At 35.6% G+C, this 26,719-nt stretch overlaps 2 protein-coding genes across 4 annotated transcripts; both read right to left on the bottom strand.

Annotated features, from left to right (window-relative positions):
- Nucleotides 1–189: 189 nt before the first annotated feature.
- Nucleotides 190–5,727, bottom strand: fam83d (family with sequence similarity 83 member D). Its single transcript, XM_053483695.1, has 4 exons — nt 5,140–5,727; nt 3,562–3,729; nt 3,274–3,398; nt 190–1,334 (listed from the first exon to the last, which is right to left on the bottom strand). The coding sequence occupies exons 1-4, from the start codon at nt 5,614–5,616 to the stop codon at nt 452–454; spliced, it is 1,653 nt and encodes a 550-aa protein (XP_053339670.1). The 5' UTR covers nt 5,617–5,727; the 3' UTR covers nt 190–451.
- A 5,222-nt stretch (nt 5,728–10,949) lies between these two features.
- On the bottom strand, nt 10,950–25,920 carry mbd1b (methyl-CpG binding domain protein 1b). 3 transcript variants are annotated; one of them, XM_053484677.1, is made up of 17 exons: nt 25,861–25,920; nt 23,411–23,723; nt 22,380–22,517; nt 22,153–22,282; nt 19,819–20,162; nt 19,576–19,658; nt 19,333–19,364; nt 19,108–19,251; nt 18,956–19,006; nt 18,156–18,185; nt 18,005–18,055; nt 17,274–17,321; nt 17,005–17,166; nt 16,674–16,865; nt 15,341–15,391; nt 13,037–13,192; nt 10,950–12,521 (listed from the first exon to the last, which is right to left on the bottom strand). In XM_053484677.1, the coding sequence occupies exons 1-17, from the start codon at nt 25,904–25,906 to the stop codon at nt 12,051–12,053; spliced, it is 2,442 nt and encodes an 813-aa protein (XP_053340652.1). In that variant the 5' UTR covers nt 25,907–25,920; the 3' UTR covers nt 10,950–12,050. The 3 variants fall into 3 exon arrangements, with proteins under 3 accessions (XP_053340652.1, XP_053340653.1, XP_053340654.1); XM_053484678.1 differs by having other exon boundaries at nt 23,432–23,723; XM_053484679.1 differs by lacking the exon at nt 25,861–25,920 and adding an exon at nt 24,154–24,415.
- Nucleotides 25,921–26,719: the final 799 nt, after the last annotated feature.

The following is a 26,719-nucleotide window of genomic DNA, read 5'->3' as shown; positions in this document are numbered from 1 at the left end:
AAATACATTGCTATATATTATTTGTAGAAACATTTGTTTATGCTATTAGCATAAGTGTACTGTTTGCATATTTTAGGTTCAGCGTAAATGTAAAGTTTCACATCAAAAGACTTGTAATTGTACAATTGTACAAGTATACTGTAATTGTAAAGATACCACAAGATTTATATCACGGGACCAACTTGTACATAAAGTGAGGTTTTTGTATTGTGATATATATCCTCAATAATTTGTGCAATAATCCAATTCCATCATGTTAGACTGGAAAAATCTAAATACAGTAATAATCAATTGTGAAATTAAAATCTGAATCCTATTTTTGCAATATTTCCCAGGCATTGTCCAACCGCAATAACCTAACTAACAAGCACTGTTTGCTAAAACCCTCCACAAAGTTTTTTTGCTGAAAGATTACAAATGTAAAGCTAAACATTCCAGTATCAAAATTGCTTCACGGCAGACACATTGACCTTGGCCAGGTCCCAACCAACATACTGTCCTTCACACCGTGGGGCATTCTGCCTTCAGCTTGACTCCTGTACCCCACATGCAAACCTGCAATATCCGCCAGTTCCCTCCTGTGGGACATCAATATTCTCATGTTTTCCAGCTTCGAGCGAATGATGGAGAAATGATAATGGCGTTCTTTTATCAGTTTAGACACACTATCCCTCAAGTTGCTGTCTGTAAGGACAGCACTGTGGTGGATGAATGAGCAGTGTTGACCCTCTTCTTGAGTAGAACCAGCCTTGGGTGTGCTGGTCGTAGAGGAAGATGAATGGCTGGGGCTGTTTGTTCTGGAAGAGCTTAGTGCTGTGGTGCAAGAATCCTGAGAGGGTGTGATTGCTTTTATCTGCATCATTTCATCTAAATTTAGGCAGCTGGTTTGTGTGGAGGTGTGGCAAAACAGGATAGCTGGATGCGTCATAGCGTCCATGTTTAAAGTGCTAGGAGACACATCAGCATTTTCACCATTTGGAAGGTTTTCTTCAGCAGCATTCAGTTCATGTTTAAAATCTGACCTCGTCTGCTTGCCATTAGGAGTTAAGGTGCCAGATATTGGATTGCCCTCAATTTCCCTTTCTTTGTGTGCTTTGTTGGGCGTACTGGTCAGCCACAATGGTTTACAAACCGCAGCTGTGGAAGAGGAAGTTTTTGGCTTGAGCTGCAGGTAGTCGTAGATGCCACCGTTTTGAACACTAGTGACAACTTTTGTGTTGAGTGGAAGAGACTGAGCATAGAGGATGCGGAATTCTTCATCAAACTTCTCTGTTATTTGGCCAGATAGCTCAATTAGATTGCTACTATTGAGCTTACCATCAGTCCAGTTGAACCTAAGGATAAAGAAATAAATGAACACATCTTTCCTGAAAATTGAAATGAGGGAAAAAAAAGTATTGCAATATTTAGGGTGCTTTCACACTTGGTACTCAGGTACAGATCAAGGGACAACTGACCCCAAGTCCGTTATGTTTGTGTAGTGTAAACACTACCCTGCGTGAGCACAAATTAGCATACCATGCTCAAATCCACTTCAAAAAGGGAGTCTTGGACAAGGTACCTAGACATGGCTCAAACCAAATATGAAAGACCAACTGTACCAAAACACGGAAGAGGACTGCGATTTAGAATGGGCCATTTTCCTCAGTAATCTGTTTATGACTACAGCTGATAAAGTAAGGATGCATGTGGGAGGCGCATTCTTGACACTTTTTTCAGAATTTAATATGGATTAAATATTTAATTTAGTTGAATATTACAATAATAATTTTAATTTGCCATAACAAAACGGTTTACCACGTGCAAACACTGATCTTACAGTAGGGATCTTAGTTAGCTAGTAGTTTCTGTTAATTTACACTGTATGTTTGTTGCACCTTGGTACTGGAAGAAAGTTGTTTCGTTTTACTGTGTACCGAACTGTATATGGTTGAAATTACAATAAAAGCCTACTTAACTGCAACCACTCAACTTGACTTCCTTGTATGCTTCTTTCTTGTGATGGACGGAAACAACCTACTAGACGTGCGTACTACCTTTAATGTGCCAGAGAAAGCAGGGTAGAGAGGGAATATTGAGTGGGGACAAAGATTGACCTCTAGGACATTGCAAAGCAATTGTGCCTAGTGTGAAAGTACCCTTCATGTAACACCAAGAGCTGTTGATTAAGGTCATGCTAGGCAATTTTATATCAGAAGTAAACTGGCTTGCCTGATAAATTGATTAATTTGTATTTTACCCATGATTAAAACACTAAAAATGCATCTACAGCTGGGTGTCTATATTGCCCAAAGGGATTTGTGGAAAAAGCACAAAAAAATCTGATTATAGCAGCGAATCAGGACAGTAATCAGTAAATTCTATCATTATATTTAAAGAAAAACTGATTTATATTTCTGTCTGAATGTCTTACACAGTATACACATATAGAATAATTTAATTTTAACTCTTATAAATTCATATAAAATGTATTTACTTATGAAATTATTCATCAATATTTTTCTTTACTATGCTAATGCAAAATTTAAGAAAAGAAATCCAATGTACTTGTCTTTTCTATTAATGCTTTACCAACTTAAAGTACAAAACTTCTGTAAATGTTTCTGTAAAACTTCTGCTAAATGATGGATATGATTAGTTTAATTGATTAGTTTAACAGAAAAAGCTGTCAAGAAACTTAAATTATGCCTACTTTATCTTTAATATTAGTAACTTAATTATAGCTCAAAAACTGGGGTAGTACAATTAGACCTATTAAAAATAAATATAGAAATTCTTTGGGTTGATTGCACAAATGGCTACTCATGCACTGTCTTTGTGCATTAACACAATTAATTGTAATTATGCACATAGAATGGCATTAGATTTTACTTAAAATCCTTTTACATATCCGAAGTCATTTCCCTACGTTAATAAGTAGACATTCAACAATAACTATACTTTAATCTTTAATATTATAATAATATTGTGATATAATATGGTTTAACGTAACTAAATTATTAAGTAAATATTTTTTAAGTTATTAGCAGTTGTAGAACATGACAAAAGTAAACAGGACTTTTATCATGGTTAGCAACGGGAATTAGTACTGTATGTGTATGGGTTTGCTGGTTCATGTTGATGTCATGGCTTGAGTCTCAATCTAAATAAATTTTTTTTTTATGTTTAGAGTACATTTATGTTAAATTTTTTCTTCTGTAATATTAAATAAACCAAAGTAAACTGACCAAGTAAAAAGTTTAAAATTAAATATTTACTGAGTTTGAGCCTTACCTGTAGGAGCCAGTGGCCACTCTGTTTCCATCAATCAACATAAATCGTTCATGAACCTTCCCATTAATTCGAGCGCCAGATCGCATGTAGTAGGTTGAACCTGTTAGGGTCCGGACTCTCATGTGCTTTAAAACAAATAATTTTGGATTTAAAAAAAGAAGTAGCAAAATTGTTTAATTAAGGATTTCAACTAAAATCTTTGGACAAGAGACAGCCATAGTCAGATCTTCTGCGATAAACATTGTACATGTAACTGTTAAGTAGGAGGGAAAATCGCAATAAATATACCTGGAGGTCGTCAAGTCGCATATTAAGGTTGTTACACATTTGCAGAAAAGCTGGGACAGATGTCTGGTCTAGTAGGATGTACACAGGGACATGACCTTTGGTGCATGCTTCATGCAGGTCACGGAAAATGTCCAAGTCTGTTAGTGAATCTGTTACTATAGCAATCACCTGCAGTAAAGAAGAAAAATATGTTTGTTTGTTCGTTTTTTGTACTTTTTGCCATGTCGGCCCAAAAACAAACTATAACCTTCTAAATTATATTTTCTTTTTGACAAACATGCCATGTGGCTGATCCTGGTACAGTATAACACAGAATATGGACTGCAATACGTTGCTGAGATAAAAATATCTAGGTACTGTATAAATCCAGTGAACACCATTAGTTAACAAAAATGCCTGTTGATTTAGCTGCAAATATAGAACACCAAAAAAGTTTGAACATGTTGTGACACATCTGAAGTTGTACATGCTGCTTCTCGCCCTGAAGCCTATCCCAGGAAACTCACGGCATGAGGTGGGGTAAACCCTGGAGAGGGTGCCAATCCATCGCAGGGCACACACACTTATCTGAATTTAAAATGAGCTCATTTAGTGGATAAAAGATTTAAATCTCTCCGATTAAACATTTTTGCCGTTCCAACTTCCTAATTCAGGTTGTATTTTTGGCTTATTTTTTGTTAAATAAAAAATAGCACAGTGAAAAAAGGTTATATGTTGTTGTTGTTTATATAGGGCTGTATTGCCTAATGCTAAATAAAATTAAAATCAGATTTTTATAATGTTTTTACACAAAAACAAATACAATTAAAAGAGGAGGTACTAACTTTTACATGACTGTTGGTATTGAAATTTGTACAGATCGATGATATCGAAGCAATTCAGTCTGTGCCGTAAAAGTATTAAAGTTTAATAGCCAGCTTTACTTGAACATGAAACAAACCCCTTTGAAGTGCATAATCAGTAGGATCTCCCTAAATTAAGGATAATTAACATCCTATATGCTATATTTGTGTGTAATGGTTTTTAAAGGGCTTCTGCTATATTATTATTTTTTTGCCTATTTCTTTTATGTAGTTGGTTAAAAAGAAATAAAATTTAGTTTATCATATTGCTTAGGTTGTGCTAAAAAATATGTGCTTCATATTGCACAATCCTGAGCCTAGATATGTTTATAAAAACATAGTATTGCAAAAAGGCTAAAAATGCTCTGGGTTTGGAGGGCTACTGCTAATGCTCTGTGAAAACTGTGCCATCTTTGTACTCTTCACCTCTGGGTAGATGGAAGGGGAGTGTCTGTAGGCTGGATCTCTGAAATGTGAAACTAATAGAAATATCCAACAAATCAAAGTATTGTGTTTAAGATATGTATTTGTTGTATGTAGAAACACACTTGTGTGCTGCAGGTAATGTCGGTTAGCTCCGCTGGCTACCACCACAAGTATAGTTCACACCTGTGGGAAAACACTCCAGGGTCCAGAGACAGACTAACCTGCCACAAACACTAAACCCCTGACACACACACACACACACACACACAGCTCAGTAAATATAGCTATAGAATTGGAATGTGACTATTACCTCCTTTGCATTTTTTATCATCCTTCTTGCTGCTTCTTTGCAGCTGTAAATGCTTTCTCCATAACTTGGCTGGAAGTATGCGACAGCACGCGTGACTCCACGGAACGATCCAGCAGTGAAAGCGGGCCAGCCGATTTCCAAAACCGGGGGCTCCAGGTCGGAAATATCCGGGAAGTACGTGACAGAAGAACAGTCCAAGGTGCTGGAATGGTCTAAATGTAAATCATCCCCAATGAAGGAAACGCATCTCGGTACAACCGCGGCACGGGAGATCTGTCTGATCTCGTCATCGGAGAGAAAATTCGGGATTTTCTCTTTTTTTAGGAAGCCTATAAATGCGTCAATTCCTTCAGAAATCAGTGTTTCCAGCGCAAGTCGGTGCCTTTCATTATATAATTCTTTAAGGCTTGAATCCTGTTTTATCACCTCTGACCTCCTCCAGCCCGGTGAATCCTCTAGACACTGCGACAGAGCCATAACGTTACTTGAAAAAGTTTTGCTTGTACAGTATCATAGAAAATGTCCGTTCAGTTAATGCAGCTGAACAGAAATGTTAACTATCCCTACGCCGACACAGTATTAGGTGACTAAACGTTACCGGCCGCGTTTGCTTGACGTTTATTGGCCACGAGTTTAAATTTGTACGTAAACAGGGTTTAACAGTCCGGCTAGACCTATCACGCTGCCCCTGCAAAAATGCGGAACGAGAAAGTAGGAGGAGGTGGAAAGACGGGGAGGAATGATTCGTCTCCGCGGGAGCTGCTCGCTCATTTCATTGGTTCACCAACAGCTTCAATTTTCTGCAGCGGTGCTTCAAAAAGACGTTTCACTTTTCAATCACTCTGATTGTGTTTCTCTAGTAAATTTCCACCTTCTACTTTGAAACAGTTAGGCTACAACTGAAAAAAAACAAAAAAACAATCAGGTAAACTAACAACACCCAGAATGTGTGTGATGACCTGTCTCTTTAAAATCGGTTATAACTCGTTTAGCACGTTTATTGTATTAACTGAGTTTGGCCAAGTTTTGTTAAGTAGGACATTTTAACGTATTGAACACAAATTGTCAAGAAATAAGTTTACAACTAATGTAACGCCTCAGGGAAGTGACAATAATAAGTGCACAGCCGTTAAGGTGATGGCTGGAACAAGTCAACAGATACAGCCAAGTGAAACATTCACATTTCTAAAAATAAATAAATGAATAGATAAATAGAAATAGGCAAATTAACTCATAACTAGTAACAATAATCCATAAAAATACACTATAGGAGCACATTTATATATATAAAAAACTAATACTTATTGTACTTTTTTCAGACTATACAAGTACACAATAAATAAGAATAGTCATAAAAATTGTGAGTGATACCATTATTGTTAATTGGTCCTGTTAGTGATACCATAACTGTATATACAGTATGCAGTGCTGTGAAAAAGAACTCACTGCCTTCTTTCTGAGAAAAAACTTTATTTAAAAAAAATTTTTTTTTTGATCTTTCAGCATGCTTCACTGGCAGTCTGGCAGTAATCAGGCCTGGGCTTGGAAAGTAAACTGTAATTTAGCTTTCTAAAAATCACACTTCATGTGTAATAGGTAGGTTTGGACAGTTCTTTCGCCTTTAATAAGTGCATTTTGCATTTACTCAGGTTATCTTTGTGTAATATTGGAATTAGTTTGATGATCTCAATTATTCCTGTGTACCCAATATGCAAAAAAGACCAAAAAAACCAAACAGCTCTATTTATAATGATATGAAACACACATGTGTTTTAATAATTAAGTGACTTCTAAAGGCAATTGGTTCCTATGAATTTTAAGTAGGGGTATCAGAGTAATGGGGGTGGAAGACAAATGCACGCCAGACTTTTCAACTGCACGAGACTCCTGATGTAAACAATGAGTTTTCACTCCAAATATTGACTGTTTATTTTATTGCTCTTTATTGCTCTTTATAAAAGGTTCTTTTAGCATGCTGTAGAATATTTTTTTCTATTTTTATGCAAATGTAAGCATATTTTAATTAAATATATTTGTGTATGCAGCAATGTAACAATATGATAATATTAATCAACATAATATTAATCTTAGTGAAATAATATGGAGGTTAGGTGAGAAAAGCAGACAGGGAGTATGACAGGTCGTAAAACATAGCAGTAAGGGGATGGTTGGAGTGACCCAAATAAGACAAGATAAAGTGCCAGGTGTCGGACGTGGCAGAGACTCGAGCAACGTAATGAAGGATTGAAACAAGTGTTGGATACATGTACACATGTCTAAGTAAGAATATAGACAAATATCCAAAAGACACACAATCAGTTTTAAGAATACTGAGTTTAATAAAAGTAGACACAAAAATAAACTAATATGTGCATCTACCAAATAAAGAGACGCTTATTCATGGTCTGTCTCTTGAGAACTGTAGAATAAACCAGGAACAACCAACAGATAGAAAAAAACAAGGGCAAAGCAGGAAGGATAGAAAAATCCTGGAACAACCAACAAAAAACCAAGGACAGAAGAAATAATCTGGTGACAGACACTAGATAAGCACCAGGCACTAGAAACCAGATAAAAAGAAACATAAAAGGAATGGATGACCAAGCAATGGGGGGAGAGGGGCTAACGAGGTGTATGAGGAATTTTGTAATAAATTGTACACTTGAAATCAAACTTGAAAGGATCAGGAGTTTCCCTGTAAGATAAGGCATATATGCAGATGGCCATGTGGGCAGACTGGTACGGGCAGATAAGGAATAGAAAAATCAGAGACACAGAGCCAGTCTTATGACATGGTAATAATATAAAATACAAAGTATAAAAGCCCAACATAAAATACAAAACATAAGCGGCCAGGGTAAAAGCATCAACAGAAATAAAATTCCTCAGAAGGAACACGATCTGAACTGCCCTGGCTGTCCGAATCATCCAAAGGGATGAAGTAATCAATGGAGAAGTCGCAGTTAGCTATAAAATAGAATAAAATGTATAAAAACATTGAATTTGGTAAAATAAGGCATATAAATAAAATAGTGCAAAGAAGATGCTTACCCATGGCTGGTCTCTAGAGAAATGAAGAACAAACCAAAGAAAAAGCCTTGAAAACAAGCGCCACCCCTATATTTTTTATAAAAAAAAAAGATATGAAAAAATGTAAAGATAATAGAAAATAATTATTAAAGAAAATAAATTATAATGGACAGACGTTTCGAGCATAGGAGACGTCAGATAAGCACAGGGAGGAGTCAAATAGTGAGTTGTAATTATGATGGAAAAAATTATTGATGAACAATGGATTATAATAGGTTGATATTTTGCTGTGGTCAGCAGAAGAATGAACAAGGGAGGAGACTGGGTATTTCCCCCCTGTCATGAACTGTATAAAAGGAGCGTGCTTTTTACTGTTAATTCAGTCTGATCTTGGCACTGCTTGGGATCTGATCCAAAGCATTGCTCGTCTGGCTCATCTGGGTTCTTATTGCTGCAATAAAAGCCTGACTTACCTCATTCAGCTCTGCATGGTGTCTAAAACTTCTTTAATTCTCCGTGTAAGTAGTTTGTTAACTGATTGATATTTTAAAACTAACAGCAACATAAACAGGTGGAGGAATTATCTCCCACACAAATCTCAGGAGTGTACATTAGGTTTTTTGTTTCCATCTGAAAACTGGTCTGTCTTGTACTATATATTTTTTTCTTTACAGCCATCATATATTCTCCTGTAATGTTATTTATTTATAAATATTTAAGTTATATATGGAAATACTGAATGATTTTGTACATAATATTGTAGACATGATAAACATATATAACAAAATTGGTATAGCATATAATATGGTGTGTGTATATACAGTGAGGTCAATAAGTATTTGATCACCCTGTGATTTCGCAAGTTCTCTTACTTAGGAATCAAAGAGGGGTCTACAATTTTCAGCATAGGTGCATTTCTGTGCACTGTACTATTTAAAAGCAAAATAACAACATGTCTTTGAGGGTCAGAAATCTGGCTGATCAAATACTTATTTGACACATTAATTCACAAATAAATTGTTAAAAAAAATCATACAATGTGATTTCCGGATCTCTCACAGTGGAAATGCACCTCTGCTGAAAATTGTAGACCCCTCCATGATTTCTAAGTAAGAGGACTTCACAGGGTGAGAAATCACAGGGTGATTAAATACTTATTGACCTTACTGTATACTCAGCAAAAAATGAAACGTCCAACAACACCTGCACAGGATCGGTACATCCGAATATCACACCTGCGTGACAGGTACAGGATGGCCACAACAACTGCCCGGGTCACACCAGGAACACACAATCCCTCCATCAGTGCTCAGACTGTCCGCAATAGGCAGTCCATGAGGAGGAGATGCACTGCAGTACTTCAAGCAGCTGGTGGCCACACCAGATACTGACTGGTACTTTTGATTTTGAGCCTCCCTTCATTCAGGGAGACATTGTGAAACATTTTTAGTTTATGTCTTATGGTGTTGACTCTTTTAAAAAGTGTTCATACAAATATTTACACATTAGGCTTACTGAAAGTAAAAACAGTTGAAAGTCAGAGGACGTTTCTTTTTTTTGCCCAGTATATATGTTCACCACAACATTGCATTTGAAACTAAATAATCAAGACGCGAGGAAACTCAAGACTTTAAATGAAGGGGGTTGAAAAAGGTCATTATTTAGGAATTAAGTCCACTTTGACACATTCACACCCATTTTTGAGGCTCACAAATAAGGAACCGTTCATGATCCAAAGAATACCACATCATCTGTCAAACATAATGATGGCACGTATGGCTGCCAATGGAACCAAGAATGAAGGTAGAAAAATCCACATTTGTAATTGTTACCTTGTTCCATTATCTATTAGCCATGTTTATTAACATGTAGCTGTATATGAAAATTGCTGCAAATCCTGAGTAGTTAATGCCACACTTTGGTCAAACCACTTTTGAATGAAAACTGAACGTCTTGACTTCATCTTGAGTGATTCATTTTAAAGTCAATGTGGTGGTGTACAAAGGCCAAATGCTAAAAAGCTTCATGCGTGTCTCTTATCCTGATATGCCTACTGCTCTGGGATAGGGTCAATCTGAACTCATCAGGCCACATTACCTTTTCAATTGCTCCAAGTCCAGTCTTTATGCTCCAAATTCAAACCCTTTTTCTAATTAGCCTCACTAACAAGTGTTTTTTTATGGCCACACAGCTCTTTAGTCCCAATCTGGTCAGTACATACAGTATGAAAATGCTCTTACTTTTACTATTAAACCATAATAATTACCATACAATTTTTACCATTCTACTTCTGAGTTCTATCATAATTTAATTCTGATATAAAACACACATATCATCACTTAGGGCCTTTCTACACAGAGCTGCGTTTCTCTTGGCATAAAACGAGGCTAGCCCATCTAGCTGAATTGTGACGCATCATCCGTAAACACCATCTCAGTAAAAACAAGGACACTACATGAAAACAAAGATGGAGCAGTCCCTAGACTCACATCGAGTTGTCCGCTGTAGTACTCCAGTTTATTTTTCACTAAGCAGACATTAGAGTGCAGCATGAATTGGACAGCTGGTTGGTTATCATTATCTTTTTAGCCCATTATAGACACCCACCCACTGGCCACGCTTCCGCTTTCACACACACTGCTTGAAACTTCACTTCCCCCATCCCTGGAATTGGGTGACAGGTTTGAAGGCCTTGTCTTTGCAGCAAGCTGAGCTCATGTAGCTATTCCAACAGAATTATTTTGTAGCTTGTTGAATTCTTAAATCAATGTCTTGAGGAGTAATAAAAATAATTTTTAATGGAGGACAAGTTATAATTAGCACCTAGTAAGGTGCTCTTATGTAAAGGTAAAAATGTGACCTTAGTGTACAGTAGTGTCATTTGTAAAACCAATGTTACAACATATCTTTGCTGAGTAAAAAGCAGAAAACTTATTTTAATTGACAAAAAACAGTAGCACACATTAGAACAGAACAGAATATTCAATTATTCGTCACATGTACTTTATAGCACAGTGAAATAATTTTTCGCATATCCCAATTAGAAAACTGGGGTCAGAGCGCAGGGTCCGCCAGCTTACAGGACCCCTGGAGCAAAGAGGGTTAAGGGCCTTGCTCAAGGACTCAACAGTGGCAACTTGGCAATGCTGGGGCTCGAACCTCTGACCTTATGATCAGTAACCCAGTAACCCACAGCCTTAACTGACTGAGCCACCACTGCCCTTTATTATTATTATTATTACTGCCCTGCACAATATTAGGCAAGATACAGCATGTTCATGGTAAAAATAAAAAAAAAAAGAAAATGATAACGTACATTCCTAACAGCAATTTGAACGCATTTAACATTGCCTATTTTTTAAAATAAAAGTTTTCCATGGACGCGGGGGAAAAAATAAAAGAAATCTAATAATTGTTTGAGCCCAAATGCACACAACATTAACCAAACAGAAATAAATTTATTTGCCTGGTCGCTTTGGATGATCTAATATACACTGTGGGAAATCGTACCAAACAAACCATGCACATCCTCTGTAATATTAGACAGAACAAGTATATTGTCCTAATTACAACAAATCAAAGCATATGTACCTCATTTGAAAATGTTATGAGTAATCAATACAGTATTTTTTTTAATGGAATGATCGTGGTAAGAACCACACACTGCATGTAGTCTGTGCAGCACAGTTGTAGTAGCATTATTCATTATCACTGGGTAACCTTTTTTTTCTTTTAATTTCTTATAAAGCAATTCTTTCAGCTTTCAGGATTTCGAAACATCCATTGGTCCTAGTTTAGGTCCTGATGCTACTTAGAGACCAATTTAAATTAGTAGAAACAAGGGGATGTTTCCTGTAGTAAACAACCAATGTACTGTATGTTCAGTGTTTTTGTTGTGCATTCTTACACCTGGCGCAACATTGGGTCTCTGGCACAACAAGGAACTCACAGGTGGCTGCCCGGACCTGGACAACAGGCTCAGAGCCAGACGGAGACTCACTTTTAAAGCCTTGACACACATGGTAACGCTCAAGATCTTCTAACAGGGTAACAACCTGCGTTACTGAGGTGAGTTGGGCTGGGTGAGCATGATACAGCCAGTGTGTAGGAAGCAGAGGCTGTCCCTGAACACTGATATGGTAACGAAAGCTTGGTTCAATCTGCACCATTGTGTCTGCCATGGCTGAGAGCTTGGAGCACTGAAGGAGCTGCAGGAGTGGGCCCTCAGCCAGCACGGCACACCATAAAACAGGCAGTGGAGCGTCACGCAGGGATGCTAAGAGCTCCAGGAGCTCCAGGTCCAGGCCGTCATCAACAACATCATCACCTCCCAAGCTAAAGATCTGTGTGATCTGCAAAAAAAAGTATATCTAAGTTTATATATGAACAAGTTCATATATGTTCTTTACTTAAAGACAGAATATAAAAAAATAATAAACATGTAACAATTGATCCCCACTTTCTTCCCAAAATAAACCTGTTAAAAAAATAAAAATAAATAAATAAAGGGTTCCCAATCTATCGCAGGGCGCAAATAAGGCAAATGGTAGTCAGAGTAAAATCAAGTGGATGACTGAATAGAAAATTCCTATCACTGTGTTGTTTGCAGGAAATCTTACAAATATTAATAGCCACATACATTTCATTAAGTATCAAGACATTTTAAAATAAAATTTGTGTTGGGTCTTTCAATTACTTAAAATTTAGCTTTGGATTGATCTCGTAACTAACCTTTTCCAAACATCCATCCTTATTTAGCACAGAAAAGTCTGTTTGCACTGGTGGTTCAACACCAATTTTAAGTTTGAAATATAAAGAGAAACCCATAGGCATGGACCTAAATGTAGTTTGTGTATTTTGCACTCACTGTTGGCTCCACTTCATCCTCATCCATCTCCTCTGTATGATTTGACGTAGCTAGGGAGTGTCTCCGTTTTCTGTCATTCACTTTAGTCCACTCATCATAGAACAGATGCAAAAGATGATCCTCAGAATGTGACTGGCTCGTCTCAGTTTCTGCATCCTATAGAAACAAAACATGATGACAAATAGATGATAACACAATGCAGACAGAAATTAACCAATACTATAAACTATAACTTTAAACGACAACTTAAGACATGCGTTTCTTCAGTACTTGGGCGTTCATCGCAATCGGCCCACAGAGAGAGTACACGAGCTCAAATTTAAATATTCAATGCCCATATATCACTAATATACTGTACAAAAATAAAAAATATCAACCTTAAATAGAAAAATCATTAGTTCAGCTCAAAATTCAACAGATGACGCTGTACATTTTTTAAATACACGCTTATTAGGGTGCAGTTTGTCTCACACCATCATTCTGTGCACTTCACAGTAACACAGAATTTTTTTTTTATTAATTCCAAAATTCAACAGACGCCGTTGTTCATTTTTAAAAAATGCGCTTATAAGTGTGCAATTAAATTCCACATGAAGGAAGTCACGGGAACATTTAATAAAACTCTACCAGATCCCACCTAATAGTCTCTTAATTGGTCATGTTAGCCATTCAGAGAAACTTGAAGCATTTGTCTGACAGACAAATTTCAAGATCCCCATACCCACCCCTTTACCAAAAATGTTAATATTTTACTGTTATGTGGATATTGCTATCCATACATACAAGGTGTAGGCTTGTTGGTACTAAATTTACTTTGCATAACTAGCTAGCTGCATAGCTACAGAAATAATCAGTGATATTCTTTAGGCAAATCAGTCTAGGAAATGCTAGAGTTTCCATAATTTGATACCATTATTACACCTCAGGCACACAGTTAAAGCAACACACACCGGTTGGTTTAACCTGACTTCAAAGAAACAACAAGCTCTCACAGTCAACAACGCTGCATCTAGCTAGCAAGACATGGATGAAGCTGCCCCATATTGCTGCATTAACAGTGTTATAAATTTGTTGCACACCGACAAGTTCCATAAATAAACATATATTTAAACTGTCTGCGTTATTTTGTATCGACTAAATACCTGCCAGCTTAAGAGTGTACACATTATATTGTGCTGGGAGAAAGCCTGGGCTCCTATTATAAAAGGGAGCAAAGGTGGGGGTTTTTGTGAATGTGTGTGGAATATGGCAGTCACAAATAAAGAAGTTCCAAACTGGTATTACATAGGTACATTACAGTATTAGCTTTCAAGCTAGTGGACACTGTGCGCTTGAATATGAAAGCCTGACCGTTAGCTCTAACAGTATGAATATAATCACCCTCACATTCATCACCCTGCAAGTTAACACTCACTTTCTTATGTTGTAAACTGAACCATATATAAAAAAAAAAAAAAAAAAGTGCCGTTTTCATGTGTTCTTGTGTAGTCGGTCAGTTAATATCTTTAAAACAGTTGCATAAAAGCCAAAACACGGCATAGTACTTGCTAAATCAGATTTACTCCTCGGTGTAACCCCTTTAGGTAGAGATCAGAACATACTGTATCTAAATGTAGAAATTACGTGTAGGAGTTGATGGCTGTGGTTTGCCCTGTTCAACACAAATTAAAAACTTTGGCGTGATTTTCACTAGCACCCATCTTTTAATGCGCACCTCAACCACAAACTTTAATTATCTCTCGCTTAGCGTTTTTTCTCTGTGTAACATCGCAAGTTCGATTTTTGACTCTCTCAGGCGAGCACCGATTTAGATCCTACAACCGCAATCTCTGACTTAACAGCATTTAATTTGAGATAGTTATCTGACATCCTGGCGTCCTGGAGACAGCAAGTAAGAATCACTGGAGAACAGGATCTAAGGGCTTAACACTTATAAGAAACTGGATATCGTCAGCATAGGGTGGATTTGGACACCATAATATTAATGGGATAGACTACTTCTACTGCCGTCTGACATCCATCTTAGTGTGTTTTCAGACTTGGTTCATTCCAGCCCTCAAAAGGGCCTTAGAGCAATTAGTCAGCCTTTGTTGCATATATGCGAAAGCTTTAAACAAACTCAGACCACTCTGAAACAAACCGAACTGATACCACCCCTGGTGGAATTATGTTCCACATTCTATTCGTGTAAACCGTGCATTGTGAACATGTAACACACCAGGTTTGCATTGCTCCTTGCTATTGCATTTTTGCCCTCTATGATCGCTGTAGACAGACGTGTCAAACGTGAACCAATCCACTTACCGATCCATAATCCACTCCACAGCTTGCACTGGACCATGAACCCGCCGTAACCTAAAATAGCATAAAATGAGACGCGTCATTAACACGGATTCTATTCCTGCTAAAGATTTTATTTTAAAGACAATGCGATTTTTGCTGCTGCAATATTCCTAAGACTTGACCTGTTGATATGATGCAGCAAAATCTTTTTTTTTTCATCTGATAATTATGATTTTTTTCCTATAAGTTTTGCACTTTATTCTAAAAATTGTATTCTAATTCCTTCCATTTTGTTCTTGCTGCTGCAGTTTTTCCTAATATTTATTCCAGTTGGATTATACAGCCAAGCTAATTGTTGTGATTAACATAATAGAATTTTTGATATTTAAGATGTTTATTTCAGTTTTGCAAGTAACTTGGTCTGCAAGGCGAGCAAAATTTTTTAATCAATTTTAACTTGTTAAACGACCAGGGTCTTGATATACGAGTACTGTAGATCACATAGTATACATGTGATTCGACCTGAGCCAATTATTCAACAGCCCTCGTGAAGCAAAAAAGGGAAAAAATAATAATTTTAAAGGCTGTAGCAGTGTAATGTCACATTTCCATGAAATCCACAAAAAAGGCATAAGGAAGTGTCATTAGAGACGTTCCTTGTTAAAGATTCCAGTTTCCAGAGTCTCTCACTCTGTCAAAAAGCAATAATTATTGTGTGTGTGTGTGTGTGTGTGTGTGTGTGTGTGTGTGTGTGTGTGTGTGTGTGTGTGTGTGTGTGCAAAAAAATCGTCCTAGACAGTAGTCCCCTTTTCCTCCTCTCCTGTCTGGTCTAAATCACTAAAGCTACGGGTAATGTTTTTTTTTTATGTTTATTTTTACTTTATATTTTGTATAAATAATTTTATATGAATATTTTTTAGATGTGAAATAAATCATTGGAGTTCCCATTATTTCTTATGGGAAAAGTTCACTTTGATATACGAGTGCTTTGATATACAAGCACACTTTCAGAATAAATTATGCTCATAATCCACGCTTTAACTGTATTAAATTTGAATGAAAATATTACAGATGCTTGATTCCTCTGGAATGCATTTAAATGTAATTAGCAAAACCTTCATTAAGTTTTTAACAACGCAGTATTTTGTAGCTATTTATTAACAGCACAGCACTTTTTGTAGCTAGTTAATAACTAAATTGAACGCACATGGAAATGTCAGACATGGTTCCGTTTAAAATGAAAAATGTTTGGGTGCTGCTTATTAGGAACATTAAAATAGAGCTGAAAGAGCTAAAATGTAGAACATGTACTGATTTAGGAGAAATTAGTGCTCAGTGGACTCTCCTGTCCTACCTGTCCATTGTAATCTGAGATGCGATGCTTGTCTCTTTCCAAATAGCACCCAACAACAACAGAACCTTTTGATACCCTTTCCTTCTCACATTCATTGTCAGAGAACTCAAAGTCCCACTTTTCTCTGTTCTGTTGCAGGATGTTATGGCTATAAGTATAATGCAGTCTTGGTCTTCCAGGTGTAGTCCATCCCTAAGGAATATAAATAAGAAATAATCAACAATGACGGAAAATAGATAAAGCAAATTGGATTAATATAAAATGTGTCAAAAAAGGGTTATTAACTTCCCAAATTAATATAGTTTGCAGACTTGCTGAAAGAAAAACTTACCTTAGCTTCTCTTTGACACTGACGTTGACGACACTTCTGTCTTTTTTTATTGCTTCCACCAAATTTGGGTTTGTCTATGCAGTAATCACAGGTTCCACAGTCTGCTTTGGCCACACAGCCTTTACATCGCCCGCAAGAGCGCCGAAACTTCCTCAACAATCCCTGCAGAAAGCACACAGATGCAATGCCCTAAGACCTTAACAAGCCTACATCAGAATTAAGTAGTATCAGATTTTTTTTGTTCGTTTAAAATTTATACACACACTTACTTTCTGGGGGCTGTTCCCCTCACAGAGCTGGTGCTCATATAAAAGGCTCTGTAAGAAATAAGAATAAATATGGCAAATTTTAATGCTTTGTCTCACAGCCCTTATGTCATAGCCTCCCAATGACTTTTATTCTCTAATAAAAGGCTTATTTTAATTTCTTTAAATGTTAAGTAAGCTTTAAAAAAAAAAAAGCAAGACTTTACTAAACTTTTAAAAAAGCTTCATGTCCCTCAGCACAATAAATAATTGCGAGCTCACAAGTGTGCGAGTGAAGATAGAGGAAAACTAACCTGAAGGTCTTTGGAAAAGTTTCCAATAAAATAACTAAACTCAGGCCCTTTTGTCAACTAGTTACTGTTTAAACCTCATAGAAAGCAACCTGAAGGGCAAGTAATGCAATCAATCAATGATAACCAAGACATTTAGGGCAAATACACTAAGTTCAAAGCAAATAAGACTTTTTCCTTAACAAAATTTGTTAATTACCTCTATGTTAGTTTGGTTAGCTTAAAACCACTAGCCAGTTTATGCTTTATTGAGGTCTTGGGGCTAGTTCTATGTTTGTCAATTATGACAAAGACTTTGTTGGGTTGCGAGTGTGAAAATCTCCCGCCAGTCCTTGCCCAATTGCTTTACTTGGAAAGCCTATGTATTATAACTAAAAATGTCCTGCAGACAACTAGTCTGTCTGATGAGCATGTTTTATTTTCCTTGTTAAGTATAAACCTTACCTCGCTGTCGTTTTCTTCATAAACTGGTGACTGATCATCTGAGTCACTGTACTGTGGAATAAAATTTGATTATAGATCAAATATGCATACAAATATATATATATTTTTAATCATCACAGTAAAGAACTTAATTAATTAATGACAGCATCACCTGTGACTCTTTAAGATCTGTCATCGACTGCTGAAAAAGAATTGTAACAAAAAAAGAAATAATAAAAAACAAATGTAATAAATGTGAACTTCATACCACTTGGACAATGTAATGCATCTTAATCTTTATTTTTAGCAGAAGCGAGTTTCATATTCCAAAGAGCAGCACTGTTTGTATTTTTTTTTTAATATGATGCATTAGTCAGATGTTTTTAATGCTTTTAGAGAGTTCGCAAACTCCATTCCCGTCAATTAGGTAGATGATAAAAGGCTATGGCTATAGTTTAAGTACGCGTTTTTAAATTTCTTTTCTTCAGTCTTAGAATTACCTACTTTTACATGTTTTAATGTATAGTGAATATGCACTTTAAAAGGCATTCTAAAAAGTAATCTGCATACTTTAATAAGGCTGCTTACAAAATAAGAAGGCTATTATTATTTTATACTGTATATATATTTAAGAAATCACAAACACTGATATTTACCTTAATACGAACCAAATATGCAAAATTTACTTCTGGATAATTTTGGATCATCTCATGAGTCTCTATAGTGGTGATGGTGGTGTTAGTCTTTCGTTGTTCCAGCGTAGCATGTGATCCGCATACAACTTGGCACAGGTTTTACGCCAGATGCCCTACCTGAGGCAACTTATTTTATCCTGGCTTTTTGATACATTTTTTACATTTTATCCTGTTAATTAAATCTATTGAATTAAATCTAACGGCCCCTCTTTTTTTTCAAAACTTTAAAATCATTAAATCAGGGAATTAACAGTAATATGAGAAAAGTCATACATACTTGGACTGCTGAACCACACTGTGCCAGAGGAAACACATCATCTGCTCTTTTCTAAGAGAAAAAAAAAAAGAAATGAAGGGACAACAAACCAAAATGCAAAAAATATATAATATAAACATCGTTTCATCTACTCTTATTGCAATCATCAGCACCTTAAGGGATGGGCACAAGCACTTGCGCCTACGACAGCGAATAGGTCTTCGATTCTGAGGGTTCAGCTTCCCATTCCTGCAGCTGGCACAAACCCCACAATCCTCTGTGAGCTGACATGCTCGACAAAACCCACAGGGAAGCCACTGAAAACAGAGTGAAAGTTTACATTCGCATCTTAGAAAATACCAAGGCAATTAGTATACTAATGACTTACGATTACTTGCCTTTCTAAATGTAATTTTGCGGTTGTCTTTAGCTACACAAAGAAAGGGAGAGAAACATTTGAAACATTATAAATGCATTAATTAAAAATGCTAGAGATACACTAATTTGTATAAAATCATCTGCACTTAAATAAGGATGTATTTCACAAGTCAAATATTTGTAATTTTCTAGATAAAATGGCATCATATAAAAAACGACTTGTGTGACATTTTTATAAAAAAAATAATTATTTAGTTACTTACAGGCATTGCATGCTTTGCTGCATTTTTCACACATAGTTTGTCCCTCTACACTCGTAAATGAGTTTCTACATCTTGCACAGATGCTGGGGGGGGGGGGAAGAAAGACCATTTTAAAGAATAACAGTAATAGCCAAATAAATACTCAAAAATGTTTTAAAAGTTTTTTCTTTTAAATAAATGATTACACTAAATTACATCATAAACTTAAGAAGCAAATACATATATAACCTGGAGAAAGCATACCCAAGACAGGAGTTAGACGGAATACAGGAAGTTCCTTCCACCAGTTTAGCAGGTACTTTTGTCTGTGAAAGAAATCCTGCCTTTGAAGTAACATTCTGTGTTGGTTTAGCTGTTGGGTGGGTTATAAATGCCTGGTTGGGGGTTGCATTAGATGTGCCAGGACTGGGAACACTGGAAACATCCTTTTGACTTAACGGACTTAGCCTCTGCTGAGCAATGTGACTGAGGCTGTATGGTGGGCCTGGACTGTAGGTCCTGTCATAAGTCTCTGATACTTCATTGTGAAAACTGGACTCTGAAGAGAATCCACAGTCAACTGGGGAAGAGTGGTCCATCTTCCTCCTCTATATGGAAAATATAAAGAAGAGCAACTTATTAAAATAAAATAAAATAAAATAAAATTAATCCAAGTTTCAAAACATTTATAACACTTTAATGCAGTAACAACATAGCAATTTAATTAATCTATTGTTGAGATATCTTCTGGATCCCAAATTGACTCCCAAAATGTTATTACCTCATGTCATTTTGTTTCATGAATTCACGTTACAGGTTAGTATTATAGGTAATTTTTAAAGACAGTGTAGGTGGTGGTGTTTTTTTAATGTTTAAAATTAAAGTCACATATTTTAAGTCATCCCAAAAATTGATCAGCGTGTGCTATTTTGGAATTTTCACTACATCTATATGATTTTGAAATTGACAATAAAAACTTTTCTTTTTGGCCATTTAATGCTAATAAGCAAAGCAACACATTATTAAAGACACACTTACTATCCCAAATTGTCAATAAGTAAAAATACTAACCAGCCTTCCTATTATAATAAGTGTTTTAATAAAAATAAAAAAAAATAAAAAAGAGAAGGAAAAATTCTTTAAATAATCTAAATAAGTCTTTCGCTGGATTTTCTAGCCAAGACCAGAATTGTTTTATCTGCATAATCATGCCAAAAGTTAAGAGTTTACATTACTGTTATTTTATTTAATGTTATTTAATTTTTATTAAATTGCTAAACAACTTGGAAGCCAAAAAGAAGAGCTGCAAGTGCATCCCAACACTTGTGGTCAGAATAGCACCAGTTGCACAGCTCCTGATATACAGTACACAGGACGATGTCTTTTGGCACGCTGACTTCTACGCTCCCTGACTATGCATGCAGCTTTGTGCTGCCATCTCTTGGCATGAAACAAAACTAGTCCCTTAATGTTTTGTTACCACCTGTAAGGGCCATATTTCATTCTTGTGTTTTGTTGTTGTGGTTATTTTATTTCAGTCTATTAGTTAAGCATTAAGCATTAAGTATCATACTCATAATTTGTATTGTGACATCATGTCATGAGTTGTTCTGTGACATCATCTCACAGTTATGTAGCTGCATGTCTATCACGCACGTTAGTTGTTTAGTTGTTGTTAAGACACGGAAGGATACAGAAAGGTGTGGAGCACACAAGCTTTTGACCGTGAGACAGTAAGCTAAAAGGAATACAGTAAAATGAGTTGTTGTAACTGTAATCTATCGAAGCTACAGAACACAGCAAGCGTCTTGTCGTGACTACAGTGGATTTATGCAAGAAACTGTAACAACCATTGTACTTTGATGTTAAAAATAAACAAGAGACAAAGAAATCAACGAAACGTCTGGAGTCGTCAGTGACACTGTGTAACAAAAGACACGCGTGTCAGAACTTGTGAATAACATGCACGTACACGACCTAGTAGAATGTCATATTCAATAATATTTCATTATTAAATATATAAAACAATATATAATATCTAATTATATACATTTTATATCTAAAAACAGAAAAGCAAGTGGTAATATCTTTAATGACATTAAGATGAAATAAAAATACAAAAAAAATAAAAAGTATTTTGGTCCCTGACCTAGTGAGCTAGCATAAGGATGATTTTATGATTTTGACAGAGACTCCAAAGTGCTTCTGTGAGTTGCTCTAAATAAAGGATAAACATCTGCTTAATACTGAAAACATAATAAACATTTGAACAACAGTACATTCCATATATCAAAGTGCAAAAATCCATGCAAATTGCATGACTACGTTTATCAAGTAAAGGTAGCATGAGATATTAACTTTTTTTCCATAGTTTGTGACAATGTTTTTGTGTAAACATTCATACTTTCAATCTACACATAAATAAGTCCATACACATAAGCAATCATAAATTAACAACAATGTGAATGCACTTTACTATAAATACATTTTTGTGTGAAATTTTTTTTTAGCATGTTCAATATTATCTGGTTATAATATACATTTTAATTACTTTGATTTAACTGCTTTCTTTATAGTCATGGATGCATAAAAACATACCTTCATCCCTCTTTTTGGCGGTTGACCATCAAAAAAACTTCCTGTTTTGAAGTCAAAGTTGGTAAGGTCCACAGTATTCCCAACGGATTTGAGCAGCTCAATTTTACTTCTTACTCGGTCACCTTTAGGGCTTTAAAGGGACATTACCAATTAACACCGTCATATTTTTAAAGGCAAATAATAAAGAACATGGAAAAGTTACTGGCAAATAAAACTGACAAACATACCTCAAGTAGTAAACATCTCTCTGTCCCACACTCACGCCAGAACGACGCAAAACCACCTTGCGTTTCCAGCCCTCTCCAAGAACAGGACATTCCTGCCAACCATCATCAGAACCGAACCGCCACTTCCTTTTCCTTTTCCTTTATTTAAAGAGGAAAAAAAATGGAAAGGGCCTGTATATTTATTTGCTTAACATCTAACACAGCAATAATTTTACTTCACAAACAGCCAAAACACAGTATTGTTGCTGATTTTATTTAATTTTTTAGGTTATACATATAATACAGAAAATGTGTCAAAGAAGCTACTTATGAAGATTATTCTACATAAAAGTGACCAATCTTGCTTTCCTAAAAATTTGCAAACTTTAGCAGTTTTGAAGAGATGATTTTATATGTGCACAAAAATGGCCATTTTTCAGCATTATACTGTCTCGCTTCAAACTATAATAATTTAAAATGCATATGATTCATATTTCCTTATGAGTATTGATATTAAAATTGATGCAAGCATCCAGAAGCAGACCTGTAACATTTGTTGCTTAAAATGTTTTTTTGGGGAGAAAAATTTAAAAAGCAAAAAATAAATAAATAAATCTGTAGTGTCCGTAACTAAGTCAAATTCATGTTGCAATATTTTAACAATTTAGCATTTTATAATAATAATTTTTTAGGTTTATATCCTTTCATGTGAAATATTAATTGGCCAAGTTACATCTGAATAACAATTAAGATTTTAATTTTAAAAAAGTTACAGTAGACTACATAAAAGGGCATGAAATTGCATTTAGCAAATGTATTTCGTTTTATCCGATAGAAATTTAGATCTGTATGCATATTTGCAAAAAAAAAAAAAAAAAAAAGCATTGATTGGAGGGGAAAGGAGCGTTAATTATTATGGAAAATGGCGTTTTATAATACTATCTTACCCTACCTTTTCACCTAGGTGAGACACTTTTTTTTAGCACCAATACCATGTTTTGGCCGAAAGTGATTTTTTTTGTGTGCGTGTCTGTATTAGATAGCAAATTCACCTTAAACCAACATGAACATACCCCACAGCACCACCTCCTCCTCCTCTTCCTCTGTAGTTTCTCTCACTCCCAGCTACACTGCCACTTCTCTCACTCTCTCCAGCCAGACTTTCCATCTCAGCATCCCTGACACCATCAACATCCCAGCTGTGTGCATCGTCGTCGGCCTCACAGTCCTCTTCCAGGGGCTCAAACCAATCCACAGGAGGATCATCCAGGCTTTTTACTGGCTCACTCAAACTTCCGGATTGTCCACCACTGGTCTCAGTGCTGCTGAACATCGGCTTGCCTTCCTTTGCCACTTCCTCCATCACTAAACAGTAGTTTGAAACGTTGGTCTATTCCACTTAAGGCTCAACAATACCATTTCAAGCTTTACAAACTGACACTTATCTCGTTATATATATATATATATATATATATATATATATATATATATAAAATTATGAATAAAAAAATCTCTGTCTAATAATGTTAGCACTTGATAAATGTTTGCTGGAAGTAAGTTATTCAAGTTTGTCTAAGCCATAACAGAGTTTAGCTGCTAGCATCGACTGCGTACTGATCCTCTGCTCCTGCTGCGAACATTAGACCAAGAAACGTTCAACAAACGCTTAAAGTCAGGAGCAGGCTAACTATTCAGACAGTCGAGTCGTTACGTCGATTGGCTGTTCAGTTAAACAACGCAGCAAACACGTACAATTTGCAGCAACACGGTGTAAAACGATGTCGTGTAATCTTACCTCGCCGTTTACCTGTGACAGGTTTCTAAACGAGTTAGTTAGAACATGCTGCTCACTGAGCCATTAGCATTAGCAACCCAATTGTCCGAATGCACGCCTGGAAATGGTTACAGCAGGAACTTACGTTAAAAGTTATCTGACATGCTAACGGTTTAAAATGAGATTCTTACAGTAATTCACAATTTGGAATGCAACTGCGTTTAAAATAAAAGACTGCATTATATTACAGTTCAAGCATTTTACTGAGATATCCGGTAGTAATTCTAAAAGACCGGAAGCGGATTTTTTTTCTCTCTCTTTTTTTTTTTACTCTAGGGCTGTGCTGAATAATGAGAAGTCTCAGAAGGTAGATAATAAATTTTCAGAAAACAAACGTAAAGAGGGAATTTTATCAAATCTAGCTATATGAATAAATAAAGAGAACGTTTAAATTTGTATTTTTTATTTACTCTTATAACATGAGGACATGGGTGACACAATCAAAGCTCAATAGACTGAAAAATATAAAACATATGACTTACTTTTAGTCTACCCGTAAAATTTCCTCTTTGTCATGTGACTTCGGTTTAAAATTTAATATATAAATAATAATATATGTAATAAATATATATATATTTATACATTTATATGTAAAAAATGTTTTTTCCAATTACACGAGGTATCCATCCATCTAAGAACATTTGTGGTCCAAATACTAAAAACAAGAGCATATTTTTGGTAATCATAGATATAATTAAAGGCATACGAGTAGGGATATTCACTGGAAAATCATAAAAGGAAACAGAGACAAGTAATACTACCAGTATTTTAGATATATAAAAAGACAGGTTGTGGTCTAATAGATGGTGATATACTTCAATTACTCATCAAATAATGGCCTTGAAAAAACAGACATAATGACTTTGCATCCTGTCTTACCCATAAAGTTTCAAATAATCCATGTACTTCTTGTGTATGCTTGCCCTATAACCAAATGTAAATTAAGTTGTAGGGGAAAATATATTTCAATTACAAAATAGCTCTTAATCCCCACCATTTTTTTATCTTTTCCCACCTTTTTTTAAAAATAAATTTTCTATCAAATCTATTAGTTAACATGTCTTAAAGAAATTTTTGCGGCAACACAGTGGACTTATACGCTTGCCTTGCATCTCCAGGGTTCAGGTTCAATTCCAGCCCTGGATCTGTGTGCATGGAGTTTGCATGTTCTCCCTGAGTTTCCTCCCAAAGTCATGCCTAAATTGCCCATAGTGTTTAAATGTTGACTGGAGATCCTGCTATGGTTGTAGAAATTGAAATAAATACAATAGTTGCCATTATATTTATTCCCATTGTCCCCAGTTGGACTGCAGAGTTTCCTAGATGCATGGATGCATAACTCTTGTAAAAGGAAAAAATATATATATTTTTATTTATATATTACATTTGATTTATATTTTTAACTGAAGTCATGTGACAAAAAGGAAATAATATAAAGCCAGTTGCAAATTTTACAGGTAAAACTAAAAGTCAGTCATATTTTCTGTTTCATATTTTTTAATCTATTGAGTCATCCTAACCAATGCAGCCCATGCACTCATATTATCAGAGTAAAACAAGTACATTATAAACGTTCTCTTTTTTATATAGCAATATTTATATTTGATCCTAAACATATGGTCACATTCCACAGTGATATGTACAGTATTCAGCCCATGTTTTACCTACTATTTTTCCCGCTAGAGGGTGCTGTGTACTCATGTTGGTACTGCATTCGTTATGAGCGTAGAAGAAAGTTGGAGGCTGTGTAAAGCTGCGTTCCATTCCGAAGTATACTTCACAGGGTGCTACCTACTCCCTGCTTTGTTTGCAGGGAATGTCGGTTAAAGGGAATTTCCCTCGACAAAATTCCAGTATTTGAAACACCCTGTAACGTCACAAGTGCAGACGTCATTTCCTCCGTGAGTTGCCCTGGAAACAGGAGCACAACGGATACCTGTTGCTGCTGCTGTGAAATTGTACCTGATACGTATAAAAGTATAAAGCAAATCACTAGCCTATATAATACTAAGGATTTATATGAAATTAAAATTATTGTGTCCAATATTATGACGTCGTCATCGATGATATAATTTAACATTTTTGTGAGTCATTTATCCCAATAATATTAATAGTTTACAAAAAATAACTTAATACGTTTCAATTATCTCATAATTACATTTTTTAATACAAGCTTAAAAATTTAGCAACCATATATTTATAGTGTCTTTAAAAGAAAAAAACAAAATTCATTAAAAAAAGAGTAAAAATAAAAACAACAATATCTGAAAATAGTTTCTGTATAATCCAAGACCAAATGTGCAATGGTTTCAGGAGCAGAGTTACAGAGAAAGCAGCTGGTGTCCCTATAATATCTTAAAGAAATTAAAGATTTGACAGGATTATATTTATATAATAATTTAATTAAGACCTCTCATATTTTTAATGAAAATAGATTTATAAGGTAAAGTCCAGATTTTTTCCCCTAAACCCTGTGGAGCTTTCTACACGGAGAACATCAAGCTGAACAGAATGCGCCTTTCGTTTC

Source organism: Clarias gariepinus, chromosome 23 (genome assembly GCF_024256425.1).
Source record: "Clarias gariepinus isolate MV-2021 ecotype Netherlands chromosome 23, CGAR_prim_01v2, whole genome shotgun sequence".
NCBI classification, from domain to species: Eukaryota; Metazoa; Chordata; class Actinopteri; order Siluriformes; family Clariidae; genus Clarias; species Clarias gariepinus.
This window is presented reverse-complemented; position numbering and strand designations above follow the sequence as displayed.